The sequence below is a fragment of the Pistacia vera genome, unplaced genomic scaffold (assembly GCF_008641045.1).
Source record: "Pistacia vera cultivar Batoury unplaced genomic scaffold, PisVer_v2 Contig365, whole genome shotgun sequence".
In the NCBI taxonomy this organism is placed as follows: Eukaryota; Viridiplantae; Streptophyta; class Magnoliopsida; order Sapindales; family Anacardiaceae; genus Pistacia; species Pistacia vera.
This window is the reverse complement of record NW_022196185.1, coordinates 167,521-185,212: the sequence shown is the minus strand read 5'-3', so window position 1 is coordinate 185,212 and position 17,692 is coordinate 167,521. Positions and strand designations below refer to the sequence as shown.

Below are 17,692 nucleotides of genomic sequence, written 5' to 3'. Positions count from 1 at the left end.
TTTAGAAAAAGGAAAAAACAACACTGTTCAGTTATCTTTCACATAAATTGAACCCAACCCAGGCCAGTCAGGTCCAGCCCCTAGTTAGCTGGGCTAGTGGATCCGTTTGCAGATACAAGCATATAACCATCAAGGCTCAAACACGAATGAACATTTGAAGGGGGTAGCTGATAATTGATCATCTTTATTTTATTTGCAGTAGCTCGAAGCAATGTCATACTCATATACACGTAGCTGTATGGAAAATAGAAATTATATGGGCATCATCTGTTTTAGTATTGTTTAATGTTCACACACAACACAAGAGAAGACATTCATTGCTTCACTTTAAATCCAATTAAATTTGAAAATTAGGTTAGCCTGTATTTATTTAAATCAGCTTCCCTGGGTAAAAATCCCACATAGAATTGAGAAAATGTGAGTGAGAATTGCAGAGATACAGTTAAGACGACTTTAATCGATCAAATAACTATGCATGCAATGTGGCCTTTGTCTGAAATCTTATACAAAATCTATGATGTGAACTTAAGCAATAATATATTTAGGTACGTAGTCTTATTTGAGTGAGAAACCGAAGAGATTTCCAGACCAAACGCCAAAGACTGCAAGAAGAACATTATATATATATGTAAAAGATTATGTAAGGAACTTGAGTGTAGAAGCATGGGGGCAATTAATTAGCTGGAAATGAGATGAAATGTCTTTGTAGTAGAATGCGACTCACTACTTGTCCCACACCACTGTTTACTTCTCTACAACTCTTTCCCTACACATCATCGCTCAACATAAACGTGGACAATAATAATAATAATAAACCCTACTTTTGTTCATACAAGAAACTAGAAATTAAGTTAGTTGGCAACATCTACATACAGTTACAAGGAAGCTACCAGTTTGCTTTTCATTCAAACTGAATCATGCCCTTTCTCCATGGATGGCAACTTTGAGATCATATGATATTAACCCATTTAAAGATGTTACCAAACAAGATCTTCAGTACCATCATGTTTCTGTAAGAAGTTCTTGAAAGACATCTTCCCATGTATTCCAAATTAAGAAGAGGTCCAGAGGAGTAATTCAAAAGCATATTTCTATGATCAAATAAGGAAAAAAATTTAATGTAGTGTCACCTTCTTTAATTGCCTTAATCGTGTGATTCTTAATGATTAAATGAGTGAAAAACTTTAAGGAAAGATAGATTAATAGAAGGAAATCTGTAAACCGCCAAATTTTCAACCTGTCAGTGTGACAGTGTCCCCTTCAAGCAGGAGTTTCGCTGAGATGTAGTGCTCATATGACAGTTAAAGTCTCCATGTTATTCTCAACAAGTCATTGCTTCAAGATATGGGAAGCTGACACAAAGCAATGAGATGAAAGAAAATTTTACAGGTATGTAACAACTAGTAGGTAAGCCATCTCTAGGCTCTAGAAGATTTATTTGGTACAAATCTCTTAGCTTTCTTGTACACAAACATATATAGCCCATCATATTCACTTGTACCCCATTACATTTCGTTGCTAAACAACTCTAAGTGAGGACTTTAAATTCAAGAAATCTGCAAACAAATTCTACCATAGTTGCTTCAGATTAATATATTCCATTATCGTTTAAACGACGGTATTACATGGCAGCAGAGATGAGATTTATCATCTCAGCTTGCTTCTTTCTCATGCTATTTTCTTATGGAGGTACAGTTTTTCTCCTAGATTTTTATACTCTTGATTAACTTGGCTCTTACCTCTCCCTTGCATGTTTATCTGATGTTGTTATTGTTTTGTGAATATTGCAGCTGCATATGATCCCTTGGATCCAAATGGAAACATAACAATTAAATGGGATATCATGTCCTGGACAGCGGATGGTTATGTGGTGAGTACTGTCTCAAATCATACTTGAACAAAATGGTTCAATGAGCTCATATAATCAAGATATCTAAGTTTAGCTTGGCAGTATTTTGCTAAGATTTGTAAATTTTGTTGTGAAATTAACTTTTCCAGGCTACGGTAACAATGCACAATTTCCAAATGTACCGGCACATCATAAGCCCTGGCTGGACCTTAGGATGGACATGGGCAAAGAAAGAAGTGATATGGTCGATGGTGGGGGCGCAAACCACTGAACAAGGTGACTGCTCCAAGTTCAAAGGGAACATTCCTCATTGTTGCAAGAGGAATCCCACAGTTGTGGACTTGCTTCCTGGTGTCCCTTACAATCAACAATACGCCAACTGCTGCAAAGGTGGAGTTGTGTCATCATGGGGCCAAGATCCTGAATCTGCTATCTCAGCTTTCCAGGTGAGTGTTGGCTTAGCTGGTACTTCAAACAAGACAGTAAAACTTCCCAAGAACTTCACTTTATTGGGTCCAGGACCAGGGTACACTTGTGGCCCAGCCAGAGTTGTTCCTTCCACCAATTTCCTCACAGCTGATCGCCGCCGAAAGACTCAGGCCCTGAGTAAGTTCTGTTGCTTTACATGATTTAAATCTCATCCTAGTGATTCAATTACACTGGCTAATCATCTTAGTTGTTGTGTTGTCTACAGTGACATGGAATGTGACCTGCACTTATTCGCAGTTTCTAGCCAGGAAAAACCCAAGTTGTTGTGTCTCTTTCTCATCTTTCTACAATGAAACAATCACTCCTTGTCCTACTTGTGCATGCGGTTGCCAGAACAAAAATTCTTGTGTCAAGTATGCCATTATCTTCAATATCTTCAATTCAACTTCTCTTTATCAGTCTGCAAGACAGGTTAACTCGACTGATGAATTATGGTGATGCAGGAGTGATTCGAAAATTCTGAACATGGTGGGAATAAACACACCGAGAAAGGATAACACTCCATTGTTACAATGCACGCACCACATGTGTCCTGTGAGAGTGCACTGGCATGTCAAGCTCAATTACAAGGACTACTGGAGAGTGAAGATTTCGATTACAAATTTCAACTATCGGATGAACTATACACTGTGGAGTCTTGCCGTCCAGCATCCGAATCTAAACAATGTGACACAAGTTTTCAGCTTTAATTACAAGCCTCTCCTTCCCTATGAATCTATAAGTAAGTTCCCAGAATTTTGTTTGCATCCTTCAAACTTCAGGACATCTGTTAAATGATAGTGGTTTAACAATTCTGTCACTTTTAATATGCAGATGACACAGGAATGTTCTATGGAATGAAATTCTATAATGACCTGCTAATGGAAGCAGGGCCATTAGGAAATGTTCAGTCTGAAGTGCTTCTTCAGAAGGACAAAAACACTTTCACTTTCAAGCAGGGATGGGCGTTTCCAAGGAAAGTATATTTCAATGGTGATGAGTGCATGCTACCCCCACCAGATACATATCCATATCTGCCAAATTCTGCCTATAGAAAGCTTCTCTCATTCTCAACATTGATTTCTGTAGTGCTATTCGTCTTTATAGCTATTTGGTAATTTTGGTCCTCAAGCTTGAAACTGTGAAAGAGAGTTAGCATTCAAGTTTTGAAACGAAGGTTAACTTGGACACAGAATTGGGAGCAGAGNGCAAGACTACTGGAATTATTGTTCTAGTTGTAGTGTTCTGTGCAGATATTAATAGACTGGGCATTTTATTGTTGATTGTGAGTGACTGGTTGTGTGTTGTGGTATATTCTGTGGCATTGCTGGTGTTTTTGGAGGACATGTTCTATCACAGAACAATAGGCATCTGGAACATAATGTGCCATAACAAAAAAGGCTTTTCATTTCTCCCTCAGAGCTAAATCAATTTAGCAATTATTTTTCTCAATTAAAATACAGAACTGACCTCCTTTACTTTCATTTAACATAAGATTTCATTATGTTGAATTTGAATCAAGATAATGCATAAACGAAGAGAAAAAGGAGAGAATATAAACAACAAGATCACATATATGCATTAATTAGCTCTAGTTTCTTCGATTAGTTCTCACTTATGTTACAAATGGAATATACATCTACAATGGAAATTCTACGAGGTAGACAATTAAGCACAAAACAAACATCTAGCACAACAACAGAATGGAGCTGAATGGCTGTGAATTCATCCACTAATGCATAAACATGCAGTTTTTGGGACAAATATGAGCTCATTCCAATGCCCTTGAATTGCTGGAGCCATTGCACTAGCGGATGAATGTCTTATTTGGCTTGCATTGGGCACCAGGGTCAAACAATTCAGCTTAAAAGTTATAGAATCTCACGTTTTTTTGAGAGCAGGGACGGGCGTTTATGCGTACCCGTATAGGAATGCCAGGGTTGGCAATAAAGTAATGAATTAATTAAGTGGGGAGACAAACCGGAAAGAACTCGCATTTGGCAACCATGGATAGGAATCAGGAGGTGGCATGACACAAGTATCTCCATTGAAATATATCCTTCTTGGAAATGCCCAACCCTTCTCGAAAGTAAACGTTGACTTACCTAGGTTCGAGTAAAGCTCAGTTTTCAAAAGAAATCATTTTGCTTTTAGTTGATTAGTATGCAACTTCCAAATGGGATGGTGTGTTATCCAATATGTTTATCATTTGCTTGCTACAAAGAAAATCGAGTGACTATCGAAGTGAGATTGATAATATGCACTTCTCCTCGAGGAAACTAGTTACAGCTTTGGTACGAAATTAAATGGTGGCGAAGTTTTAATTTGCTTCACACATTTACTAGTTAAAGTTCCAGCAATCTACAACAGGCTAAGTGTCAGACCTTTGATTGAAAAGTTCTGCGACACTAAACTAGTAAAACATATTCTCATTTGGACAGAGCATTTGAGTATTCCCACTTCGATATTTAAATAGATCACAACCAAGCTAAATCTGACCCACATCACACATTGCATCAAGCAAAACTAAGAATATAATGGAGATAGAACTAATCAATCAGCACCTAATGATCTTCACATGAAAGCTTATATTGACTGCACAAGCACACCGAAAACATATTCTCATTCAGTTCTTTACATCAAAGCACCAGTTTAAATTTCGCTTTTTCCTAGCATCCTGCTGAGTTCTTTACAGCTGAATCAACCTGATCATAAATCAAAACTAATAAAACATGATCAACAGAAACCAAATAAACTCAATAACTTACGATAACAATGGCAGATGGCTTTGACAAAGAAGAAGAGCGGTAGATGAGGAACGAAGACGAAGAAGAAGAGTGGCAAATGAGGAACGAAGACGAAGAAGTGAACGTTGTAAATCAAGCTCAATCATCAATTAAAACCATAAAACATGTTGAATAGAAACCAAATAAACTCAAAACACTTACAATAAAAATGGCAGATGGCTTCGACGGAGAAGAAGAGTGGCAGATGAGGAACGAAGATGAAAAAGAAGAGCGGCAGACGAGGAACGAAGACGAAGAAGAAGAGCAGCTGATGAGGCAATGGATCTTTGCTGCTTTTTGTTTTTTAAAACTTTTTCGGGACCCAAAATTTTTAGACCTAAATTTTTTTTAAAATCCTCGTATTGTATGTCAATAGACGATCATCCATCTAATAGGAATGTCCACCCATTAAATATGGACGTCCGTCCATATAATATAGAAGGGCGTCCATGCTTATTGGTTTATAAATTTTATAATTGAAACTATGGACAGACATTCATTCTAAGTGGACGCTCATCCATAGGAAATAGATTCCCGTCTATATAATATAGATGGGAGTCAATTGTTATTTTTGTATGGACAAGAGTCCATTTAAAATAAACGACCGTCCAATAATCAAGAACGTTCGTCCATATTTGATGAACGGTCGTCATTCGCGAAATAGTTGTTAATGCGCTACGTAGCTGCGTCTGACTCAGATGACACATCGATCGGTGCAAAAATTTGTTACAAACCTTCAGTGTCCGCAGCATTATTGTTACACTTTAAGCAACATTTTCGAGTTTCAGTATTTACTCTTTGGCTAGAGACAAGACCAACTTTAACTTGAATCCAGTGGCCTTGTATACTGGATTGGATACTGCAGCCTAGTACAATGATTTGAACAATTTCAAAGTGAATAAATAAGCTATGACAATAAGAACTGTGAAAGAAAATAAAATTAACTTTGCATTTCTTAATTAAAAATACATGAGATTCATAGTAAAATGAGGTGATTCAGACCCCCTTTCCATTCAGTCTAGGATAGAACCTTCAAAATTCAGTAACAAAATACATTAGCTCATTCTTTGTTTTACTATCCTAGGGGCCTAGTCTCAGCTTCATGAGCCTGAATGCTGACCAAAGAAGATGAATATGTCTTCAAACATGCTGTTGGTCCTATCTGCAAATCGAAAAAGCTTAAATCAATCCAAATCAGTATTGCTACAAACCTTAACAAAAGAGTGAACAAGAAGGGAAAGGGGAAAAGTGCAAGAGAAAGAGCACTTACATTCAAAACTAAACACTAAGGGTTGTTCGACAAGCAATATGATCACTAAGATGCTGCTATTACCGTTGGTTATTGAATCTAGACCTTTGTTGTCCTCGCCACCGCAATCCTTGGCCAGGATTTGTTGTACGAGGACGTGAATAGTCATTCCATCTGGGAAAATGATTAGTCTCGTTACTATACCTGCCATGGTTTACTCTTCCTGCTCGTGAACTATCGATCCATCGAGAGGAACGGTTAACCTCCATATTGTTGTGCCTGCCAGCATTTGTCCTCCCTGGTCGAGTATCATTCATTGATCTATGCCTTGGGGCATAATTAGTCTCTCTGTCATACCTAAATCTCAACGGTCTCCCTGAGACCCTATCGTCATGCACTAGCTGTCTATCTCTACTAACAAGGAATTCTTCTACTTCATAAATGAGATATGATCCCAAAAGTAAGTAGAGCATAAAATCGGAAGAAGCATTTTCCTCGCTGTGTTCTTCCCCTGTTACAGGTTGCATAATAGTAAGGAAGTCCCTAAACCCTCTTATATCCTCCAACCTTCTCCAATCGTGCTGCCGTTCTGGATCCACCTCTGTTGGCCGTGTAGATGGGTGATCCGACCGAGCATGCTTCCTCAGTTCTGAATAAGAACCACTAAAATCACAATTCTCACAAGAACAACTACGCACTTTAGAATTCATAAACTGACGTGCAGCTTCTACCACACTATACCCATAAATTTCTCCCCGACAGAGAGGGCAACCAAGCTTTGGCTGCAACAGTATCACATCATGCCTGGATTGCACAGACATTGAGGCTTCCTCTGCTGTTCCAGATGAGTTCAAGCCTGCAGAGGGAATGTCTTGTCTTATTTCTGTTGAAGGAGTAGATGCGGATGTCTTAAGGAACTGGTCAAGGCAATTCGAGTGACGATAGCTTGTATTGCACATGTAAGGTTGGCATCCCTTCTTGGAAGAAGAACAGTGCAAGAGAACAGCATTGTGGGGGTGTTCCAGGCAGATTGGGCACCTAACTTCCTCCCACTCTCTTGTATCCTCAAGTATTTCAAGTTTGTTCGGTTTGGGATCCCTGGAACTAGAATTGCAAGGGTAAGGAGATGCCCTAGACCGATCAAAAGACAAAGATTGAACTCTTCTATCCTTTGGCATTTTTCGGAAGTAAAAATGTCACCACAGAAAACTAAATTCCCCTTTATTTTTCACTTCACAAAATTAAATTCCAGAGCCCTATATAATCATATCAAACTTAGCAAATAAGTAATCATGTACAATTATAATCAGATGAAAAGAACACATAAGAAATCATGTTATTCTTATAAAGAAAACATTCAAATAGGGGAAGAAAAAACCTTTACAAATTGAATGTATATAGGCTTAGCATCAATGATAAATACAGAAATAAACTAGTAAGCCACATTTAAAAGACAGTAAATGAGCTCATACTCTTTCACTTTCCTACAAATCCAAACCGGTAGCAGTTCTATTAAATAAAAATTATTACATACACAGATTAAACATCATCATGTTCATGAATCAGATTACTTATATATAAACCCCAAAAACATATCTTATAAGTATTAAGTTCACCAAGTTCTAAACTGTGGACTGCTACCGGAACCTTCAACTTTTAAAGTAAGGAAAACTTTGGGTATAATTTTCTTTCTCATTGCAGGAACCAGAACAAAAATTAGTGTAACTCAGAAGCTTCAAACTACAACAACAGCTCTCTCTCTCTCTCTCTCTCTCTCTCTGATTTGCAGACATCAAAAGCAGAAAATAATCAATTGATCAAACAAAACGTTTTTTTCGGTAAAGTCAACTGAAAAACATATACCACATGATTAACCATAAGCCACATAAATTCCATTTTTCTCACATAAAAGAAAGGTCAACAATCAACCACAGAACAGGAAAAGAAAACAAGAAAACAAAAACAAAAAATCAATGGCAACCCAGATGAAATCATGTTCATTACAACAAAAAGATGGAATTTTTCACACACAATTACCACAAAACACTCACCCCAGATGGCAGTACAATCATAATCATGCCAGACAAAACGAAACGAAACAGGAAAAAAACGAAAAACCCAGAACGAAATTTGAATTGCAGAGCAGGGAAGATCAAGATTTCAGGTGGAAAGGGAAAGAGAACTAACCAGATATTTTTGGAGTTTGAAGAGAGATTCTTGCGAGAGAAGGAAAAACATTGAGATTAGCGATACATTTATAGCAGCCAAAAGAGTATCCACCGTCTATCTGGTATTACAAGTTGAAATTACGAATATATTCCTACCTTTTGTTTAATACTTTAATCAATTGTGGCCGTCGGCTCGTGTGGCTTGTTCGTAGTTAGGCTAGACTTTTTTATTTTTTGTTTTTTGTTTTTTTAATCAAATATTAAACTTTTATAAAAATTAAAAGCCGAATTACCTTGTTCACTCTATATTTGGCAAATACACAATTTGATGCCCATGATTTAAAATATCATAAACGTTCCACCTATAGTTCTTTGTCCATCAGAATACCCTTTTTACCCTTAAAAATCCTACTTTACACCCTGATGACTGTTGTTACGCCGTCTCCAATCACATGAAAGGTGGGTTTTCAAGGTATTATCCGCTTTGGGCCCATAAGCTGTGTTGTTGACAGGCGAGCATGGTTTTATCCTGAAAAAAGGTCTCTAGGTTTTTAAGAGTGTTATTGTACTAGTATATAAGGGACTAAGGCTCTCATTTCCTAACCGATATGAGAGTTGGGCGTCAACACACCCCAAATTAAAAAAATAACCCTTAGGACGTAAAAAATTAATCACCGTCTTCATCATCATAGGCAATCATAGTACATTAAATTAAAATTTTCAGAACAACTTTGTGCATTTATTGCTCGATTAAATCATTCCTCTCATGGTGCCAAGTGCATAACCAATTTTCTTGCTATGCCTTTACATAGTATATGATCAGTTTATTTCCATGCTTGTTTAGTAAGAATTAAAGTGTCGGAATAATATTATTAGGATTAATTAGTATGAAATAAAAGTATATTATTAAGAGATGAACAGATTAATAAGTAATTGCGAACAACATAACACAACTCTTATTCAATTCATAAGCAGCCAAAGCTAAACGTTTTCAAGCAACAAGAACTTAAGTAACTAGAGGGTATATCTAAGCAACCAAGAAACTCATTGTAAAGACTAATCTTTACAATGAATAAGAATAGATTTCAAAACAACATTATTTGGATGACAAAGTTTTCTATGCAACAAACTCAATTCATTCACAATCCAAGAATTAATAAAAGGGAACGTACTATGTACATTTTTATTGAAACATGAAGAAGATTTAGTAGTAAAAACTAGTGTTCAGAAAATCGGACCGAACTGATCGGTCCGACCGGTGACCAGTGACCTCTCCAGTCCAGTTTAGATTGTAGGGATGTTTTTGCTTAATTTTAAACTTGTAAGGACTGATTCATAAATTTTAAAGGTGTTTTTACTAGAATTTAAACTTGTAAGGACTGATTCATAAGTTTTAAAGGTGTTTTTGCTAGAATTTAAACATGTAGGGACTAATTATGGATTTTTTGTTGGATTTCAAATCACCTTGATTCTTGCCAATTCCCACGCCAAACACCCCACCTGACACCACCATCAACATCAACTTCATTTCCACATCAAAACCCCCTCATCCCGAGGCATGAATGGCCGTCGATTGTCATTGCCGCCACTGTCTTCTTTGTGAAAATCGGTAACTTCCTCCTTGATTCTGGCCAATTTCAACGCCAAACAACCCACTTGACACCAACATCGGCATCAACTTCATCTTCACATAAAAAACCCCATCATCCCAAACTCTGATTGGCCGTCGATCATCATCGTCATTGCTGTCTAATTCTCTTTTCCTACCCATATCATAGGGGTGCATTTGCTATATTTCAAACCTTTAGGTACTTATGGTAGTTTCACAAAGGTATTTCTGTTAAGTTTCAAACTTGTTGGACCATCGGAAGACCGCCAGTTAGACCGGTTCGGCCAAAAAAAGGGAACCCACCCCTTGACCGGGTCAAGGTTGGGTCTGGTTTTCAAAACCTTGGTAAAAACAGTCTCAAATTTGTCTCTATTACAATTATTAGACAAGTTAAAACTGTTAGGAGGAAAATGTGACACAAGAGCAAGGATTTACAAGACTGGAACAGACCTTGAAGAAGGCAATTTGGAAATGAAAAAAGGCTGAAAATGTGTCACCTCAACCAGTGCTTCAAATACTTTCTTGCCCTACCAAGTGATTCACATATTTAATATATTTTAACACAAAATCAAATTTTCAAGATTACATTTTTCACTTTAACTTCATGTTTAAAATGAAAATGCTTTCTTGCCCTCAATCAATTTTAGAGGTGAGCATTCGATCATCATGAACAATGAGGACACATTGAGCTCGAATTCATGGTTCATATGTTTGATTATCATAACGGATGTATCTCACTGAGAATTTCAGAAAAAGAATCTCAAAATATTCAACAGTTTGTAAATAGTATAAGAAAAGAAGCTATTATATATGTTATAAAAACAATCATTTTCTTTAAATGAATAGGAATTCGGAGGTGCTTTTAATCAGTGGCTCCCAACGAAACCTTTTGCATTGGAAAAGATACACAATCCGGCCGGCAACCGGAGCTAAACATTTTCAAGCAATCAAGAACTTAATCCAGTATGAGACACTACAAGACATGTCGTTTTAATACAAAACACTCATATAATATATCATTTAAGCTCTTATGAATTGTCAATAAAAGGCAAACATCGAAAACATTTATATTACGATCAATGGAAGCATTAAATTGTGTCGTATATATACATTTTGTATATATGGTGTACTAATTTTGTGCTGATATGAAAAACTATCTATATAATTTCATATCATGTCAACTGATTCCATCCATGAAACATCTTTAAACAAAACTGTTGTGTGTGATTTTTCCATCAAGCTCAGTGAGTTGCGAGATATTAGATCGACCCAAAATCAGTCTAACTCTACCAGTTGTTCGACCCATCATGAACTCGTCGACATATAGCTCGACTCAACACAAGCTAGTCGCGAACAACCCGAATGATCGTTCAATCAATTCCCAGATAACTTCAGATCCGAGATATTACGGAAATGATCAGATTAATAACAATCTCTGCGTAATCACAAAGCCTAATTGCAAGAATATCGGAGTTCAGTTCAAATCAATTGTATTCATTTTATTTTTGCTCTTTCCTTTATACAAACCTTGTATATAAATGCCCTTAAATGATGAAAAATGGGTTAGAAATTTTTCATAAAACTCTTATAGTAAGCTCTCACAGCAAATACAAGAACAGTGGACGTAAGCATAAAAGGTTACCTCGCACGAACTACTTTAAAAATCTTATTATCTTTTACTTTATTGCATTTATCATTCACCCATCGCTGATTATCGGTAATCACGTCTACATCCATTTCGATTCCACTAAGGTCAATCGAATCTCTTTGGTTGGTATGAATTTTTGTATCAACAAAACCCAACGTTTAACAAAACAAAACAGTTTTGGAACTTTATGCCCCCTTGTCCAGGATGCGGACAAAGGTCAACCTCAATTGTACACCCCCAATCTCAAGTACAACAATACCACTATGAAAAATCTTAGATCTAGTTAAATCAACTTTTTCACTTTTAATCAAGTGGACCCTTAAAGTTTGAAAATTGTATTATTTGTATCCCTTTGCGCTAAGAGTATCAACCATCTATTCGATATTTTTAAGTCAAAATCACTTATATATCCCCACCTTTTGTTTAGTTTAACGTCATGTCAGCTCATGTAACTTGTTCATAGTAAAGGTGTCGGCCGAGCCGAGTCGAGCCACTCGCGCTTGGCTCAGTGGAAGCTTGAGCTCAGCTTGACTCGACTATAGTGTCAAGCTCACCAGAACTTGGCTCGAAAAGCTCGAGCTTGTTGGGAAAGTGGAAAAGTTGAGAGTTTTTTTTTTTTTTTTGGTTAAACTCGAGCTCGACATTATAGCAAACGAATCAAGCTCGATTAGTTCAAAGCTAAGCTCGACTCGACTCAGCTTGTTTACACCCCTAGGCCACTTCATAGTACAAGCTGGACCTTTTTATTGTTTTTTAATGCAGTAAATATATGAGATTATTATAACATTTAATACATCATCACTTCTTTTATATACCAATGTCGTATATGATGACACATAATTTAAGATATGAAATTTGGAATAAGTTTTGAGAAGAATAGTATTACTTGGTACTTATATATCAATTCTATTTTAATTATTAATTTTATTTACCTTTATTTTAAAATATTAAAGCAAACTGGTCAAGATGTCCAAAAAATAAGGGAAAAAAGGTGTTTCTGTTGATGGATTCCTACACAGCAATGTAGAGAAGAGAAAATTTATTTGTAAAGAAATTTAAGAAAACTAATATTTTTTATTATATGAACGTAATACCACCATTTTTTTATTTTTTTATACATGTAATGTTTTCTTTATAAAATCGACAAATTTATGATAATTATAATTTTTTCTAACCAATCACTTCTTTTGATATATATTTCCAAAATTCTTCAGAAATTGCTTTTTTTTTTTTTTTTTCTAAGAAACTTAAATTTTTTTTAAGTTCGATGAAATATATAAAAGTTTGTTAAGTTGTCAATAATTCTTGGAATTTTTTATTGCAATGGACAAAGAGTCGCACAACACCCGACTCATAAATTCAATGAGAGAAGCCGGAAGGTAAAAGAAGGGTTTAACCTGGTAGATTTTTTATCTAGAGATGGCTGAAAAATATTCAGAACTTTGAGGGGTTTCAGAGTTTTGAGGAAATATTAGGGGGTGCTCCGTTATTTACTTGTCAAATGGATTCATTTGTACTTATCTTAACTGTGAGCTTTTAAATCAGAGCTGGGCAAGGCCCAGTCCCAGCGGGGCCCGGAACTGGGCCCATATTTTGGGACCAGTCTTTCAAATATCATTTCTCATGGGCTTGAACCGGTTTCAGACCCATAAAAAATATCAGGGCCCGGAGTGGTCCCTAAGGCCAGCTTAGGCCCAAGACCAGTCCTATTGGCCTGGAAAATTATATAGGATATTATTAATTATGTATTATATTGGAATTTGGACATGGTTATAAATATAATTGATAAGTTTTATTTATATTTCTTTTAAAATGGTCATCATTTTATTCGTGTTAAAACTATTTCTTAAATTTAATTATATTCAAAAATCTTATTTCCACTTCAAAAGTTAAACATCCGAAAACAAACATTAAGAGCAAAAAAGATGTCAAAAATAAAATAAATGAAACAATTTTTATTTTCTGATGCTACATTAGATTTTAGATTTTTCCAGGACAGCTTTAAAGTTTAAACTTGTTATGAATTCAGCAGAAAACATTGACATGGCTATGCAGGTGAACTTTCAAATCAAATTCTTTTACTCCATTTTCTACTGCCAAGCTTATCCATTTATCAAACAAGACAATATGAAGATTTTTTAGCAGGAGTAAGATCTAGGGTTAGCCTAAATTTCTGCATAGATAAATTATGCTCGCAGAACCTTCGGAATAATGAATATCAAATTCGAAGACGGGGTACATAAATCTTTTCATCTCTTTGACAGCATAATGGTTTGAGCTACCTCTTTCAAAGAGTGGTAAGACACGATTTGATGAATGAGAAAGCATAACTGCACCAGGACAAAAAAGCAAAACTTGGATAAAACTATGATTGGCAATGTAAGAGTTATAAACAAAGGAAGTAAAATAGTGACGAGAAAGTTTGAACTGATTGGCTTACTTACTGTTTGTATTTCATTTCATTGTATTTATAGCAGATTACATATAACAAACTACAGAAAAGTAAGGAGTTCAAAATACATTTTACAGCTAACTTTATCCTATTGTTTGAATCAAAACAGAATGAGGAAAGTCTGGAGATGTATCGTTTGCTGCACCACTTCTGATCTGATCTGATGTTTTCTCCCTTGATTCTCTTAACTGCTCTTCAGCTACAGCACAATTGCTTGATTGATCTGAGTTCCTTGATTCTCTCAACTGATCATCAAATGCTCTAACACCCCCCGACAAACTCATGGGAAGTTGGCGAATCATGAGTTTGGTCCTTAAAAACTGGAATCGAGTTGCTGTTTGGCCCTTTGTAAACACGTCGGCTATTTGATCTTTGGTGGAGATATGCTTCACCAAAATATCTTTGTTAACCACTTTTTCTCTAATGAAATGATAGTCAATTTCCACGTGTTTTGTCCGAGCATGAAAGACGGGATTTGAAGCTAAGGCCAATGCTCCTATGTTGTCACACCAGATAATTGGAGGTGAGGAAAGATATAACTGGAACTCTTTTATCAACATTCGGATCCAATAAGCTTCAGCTGTGGCCAAAGCCATGCTTCGGTATTCCGCTTCTATGCTTGAACGCGAGACAACTCCTTGTTTCTTGGCACACTAGGATATTAAATTTTTCCAGAGAAAAATACTAAACCACTTGTGCTTCTCCTGTCATCTGGGTTACCAGCCCAATCCGAGTCACAATAAACATTAATATCAATTGTTGAAGGTGAATAAAAAAGTCCATAGTCCACCGTTCCTTTTAAATATCGAAGCACCCTTTTTGCCGCTATCCAATGTGAGTCTCTCGGGTTATGCATAAATTGGCATAACTGATTTACTGCATATGAAATATCAAGATGTGTAATGGTGCAATATTGGAGAGCTCCCACTACGCGCCTATATTCTGTTGGATCTGATAGGAGTGTGCCAGCATTAGAAGATAATTTCATACCTGAAGTAGTCGGACAAGCTAGTGGCTTTGCTCCTTGCATTTTGGTGCTTTTAAGAAGGTCAGATATATATTTAGCTTGCCGAAGATGAAGACCTTCATTGCTACGTTTTGCTTCAACACCAAGGAAATAACTTAGTTGTCCAAGATCTCTAATATGGAAATTTTCCTTCAAGCTGTCAATGAAAGATGTAATAGCCGAACTGCTGGATCCAGTTATGATAATGTCATCTACGTAGACCAAAACAAAAAGTTTGAATGTATTAGTACAAAGAGTAAACAATGAATAATCAACTTTTGATTCCTCAAATCCAAGTTCTAGCAATTGTTCAGAGAGCCTTCGAAACCAAGCTCCTTGGGGCTTGTTTAAGGCCATAAAGAGATTTATATAGTCGACACATGAAATCTGGTTGGCTTTCATCAATGAAGCCTTGAGGTTGTTCCATATACACTTCTTCATCAAGAATGCCATGTAAGAATGCATTGGACACATCATTCTCTTATTTCCTTGTATTTTAGACCCTCATGGCTGTTATATACAAATGTCTTCATCTAGTTCTCCATGAAGGAACGCCGTCTTTACATATAACTGCTCAAGATAAAGGTCTTCTTATTATACTAACCCAAGTACTATTTTTATTGTAGTTAACTTGACAACTGGAGAGAAAATTTCAAATGTAGTCAATGCTTTCTTTCTGCTAAAATCCTTTCACAACTATCTTACTTTGTATCATTTGCTTGCTACCATCATGTTCATCTTTCACCCAATAAACTCACTTGTTTTGCAATGCTTTATGTAAGTATTTTTGTCAAATGATGAATTCAGTGTGGTAACACTGATTTTTGATATCATGACATCACTTTGTTAATGCACAGTCGTTTTATGTTTTTCTAGTGTCATCACACTCATTGTCTGTGTGATGACACATGTCCAGCTAGATATTTATATATACATGTTACGTCTTCATTTGATGTTAGGATTTTATTTTTATATGAGACATGTGCAAGTGGTCCTAATACACTTGCAATGAGCTCATTAGGTGGATCAGAATATTCTTTTTGCTTTATTGTGGTCCTGGTACACTTAAATCTTTAGTGTTAGTGGCTCCACTTGCTTCTCCCTTTTTCTACCTCCAAAACTCCATCACATGATCACCTACCCCCATTGACCTAATTAGTCTTCATTCCTTTATATTTTGTGCTCAAAATTAGGTAGCCATGATCATTTATTTGAAAATAACAACAATACACATTTATTTTCCTGTTATTAGTTTCTGAATTTGCTGTAATATACGTATCTCTCTAAGTTTTATTTATCCACCAAAACAATTTAGACTGCTGATCATCTTTAGAACCAAATGAAACCTTTTACTTGTGTCAGAGAAATAAGGCAGAAACCTTTGTCAAGTGTCAAGCAGAGGAATCAAATATTGCGGTTCTATGCAACCTCTCCGATGCTAGCTGCTGTTATATACACGGATTCCATCAATCAGGTTTGTTCATGATTTCAGGTTTGATGAAATTCACTTCATTCTTCATCAATAAAATTACGGCTATTATAGACGACGACTGAAAACAGTTTGAGCTACAAGTAGGGGTGTAAAAAAAATACTCAAAAAGCTGAAACAGACCAAGCCGACCTGTGCGTTTAGGTTCGGTTTGAAGAAGATTTTCGAGTTAATTGAGTCTAAAAATTCTATTCTGAATTATTTTCTTGGCCAGAAACAATTGAAGTTTGTGATATCCAGGCAGTTTATGTATACCTTAATTAATTCTTGGATTTTATTTATCATCCTACAAAATCAATAAATCAGATAAATTACAAATATAATAAATGATCATTTAGTAAAACTTAAACACAAAACCTTTTAGTAATATTAGATCTTGTTATCCAACTACAAACAAAGTGATATCGGTGGCTGATATGTAGAACATGAAAAAGTAACAATACACTTGAGATAATTCCAGTAAATGGTTGATATTTTTTCTATATTATTATATTAAAAAAAAAAAATTGTCGGTGGATAGTGAATTGTGGCCGTGTGGGACAGTATGAGAACGACCGAACGGTGACCATTTCTCTCCATTATTGCCATACTGGAGTGCGTTTGTGTGGGATCCATTAACCGACTCTTTGCATTTAATAACTATTCAGGGAAAGCTGTAAGAGATTACCTTGTATTTTGATACTTTCTGTTAATATATATTAAAAACACGAGCTAATTAATCATTATGCTTTATACATCTCATAATAATTCCATTCTAATTACTTTATATTTTACGACTTATAATTCCTTCGCATTTTAGATTGTTATATTATATATGTAAATTTGTTTATTAGCTTATCGCTACAATTGATCTCGGTTGTGACAATGATTTATAGGTGATATAAATAAGGGTGCTAAAAAAAATGTAAAAATCGAACCGAATTGGTTTTTTGGTTATTTGAAAAACTAGTTTGGTTTAAGTTTAAAGA

The 17,692-nt window shown here is 35.9% G+C and overlaps 2 protein-coding genes across 2 annotated transcripts; one reads left to right on the top strand and one right to left on the bottom strand.

Annotated features, from left to right (window-relative positions):
* Positions 1-1,525: 1,525 nt before the first annotated feature.
* Positions 1,526-3,518, top strand: LOC116140215 (COBRA-like protein 4). Its single transcript, XM_031425848.1, has 6 exons — positions 1,526-1,689; positions 1,791-1,870; positions 1,999-2,455; positions 2,544-2,691; positions 2,782-3,059; positions 3,152-3,518. The coding sequence occupies exons 1-6, from the start codon at positions 1,626-1,628 to the stop codon at positions 3,433-3,435; spliced, it is 1,311 nt and encodes a 436-aa protein (XP_031281708.1). The 5' UTR covers positions 1,526-1,625; the 3' UTR covers positions 3,436-3,518.
* A 2,508-nt stretch (positions 3,519-6,026) lies between these two features.
* Positions 6,027-8,522, bottom strand: LOC116140211. The gene is made up of 3 exons (XM_031425845.1): positions 8,404-8,522; positions 6,374-7,608; positions 6,027-6,265 (listed from the first exon to the last, which is right to left on the bottom strand). The coding sequence occupies exon 2, from the start codon at positions 7,528-7,530 to the stop codon at positions 6,433-6,435; it is 1,098 nt and encodes a 365-aa protein (XP_031281705.1). The 5' UTR covers positions 7,531-7,608; positions 8,404-8,522; the 3' UTR covers positions 6,027-6,265; positions 6,374-6,432.
* Positions 8,523-17,692: the final 9,170 nt, after the last annotated feature.

What these genes read in the sequence shown, in the direction of transcription:
- LOC116140215 (XM_031425848.1), top strand. Translation starts at nt 1,626, where the DNA reads ATGGCAGCAGAGATGAGATTTATCATCTCAGCTTGCTTCTTTCTCATG. An exon ending in CATGCTATTTTCTTATGGAG is followed by an intron (nt 1,690 to 1,790) that starts GTACAGTTTTTC and finishes TGAATATTGCAG; the next exon opens with CTGCATATGATCCCTTGGAT. An exon ending in GGACAGCGGATGGTTATGTG is followed by an intron (nt 1,871 to 1,998) that starts GTGAGTACTGTC and finishes TAACTTTTCCAG; the next exon opens with GCTACGGTAACAATGCACAA.
- LOC116140211 (XM_031425845.1), bottom strand. Translation starts at nt 7,530, where the DNA reads ATGCCAAAGGATAGAAGAGTTCAATCTTTGTCTTTTGATCGGTCTAGG.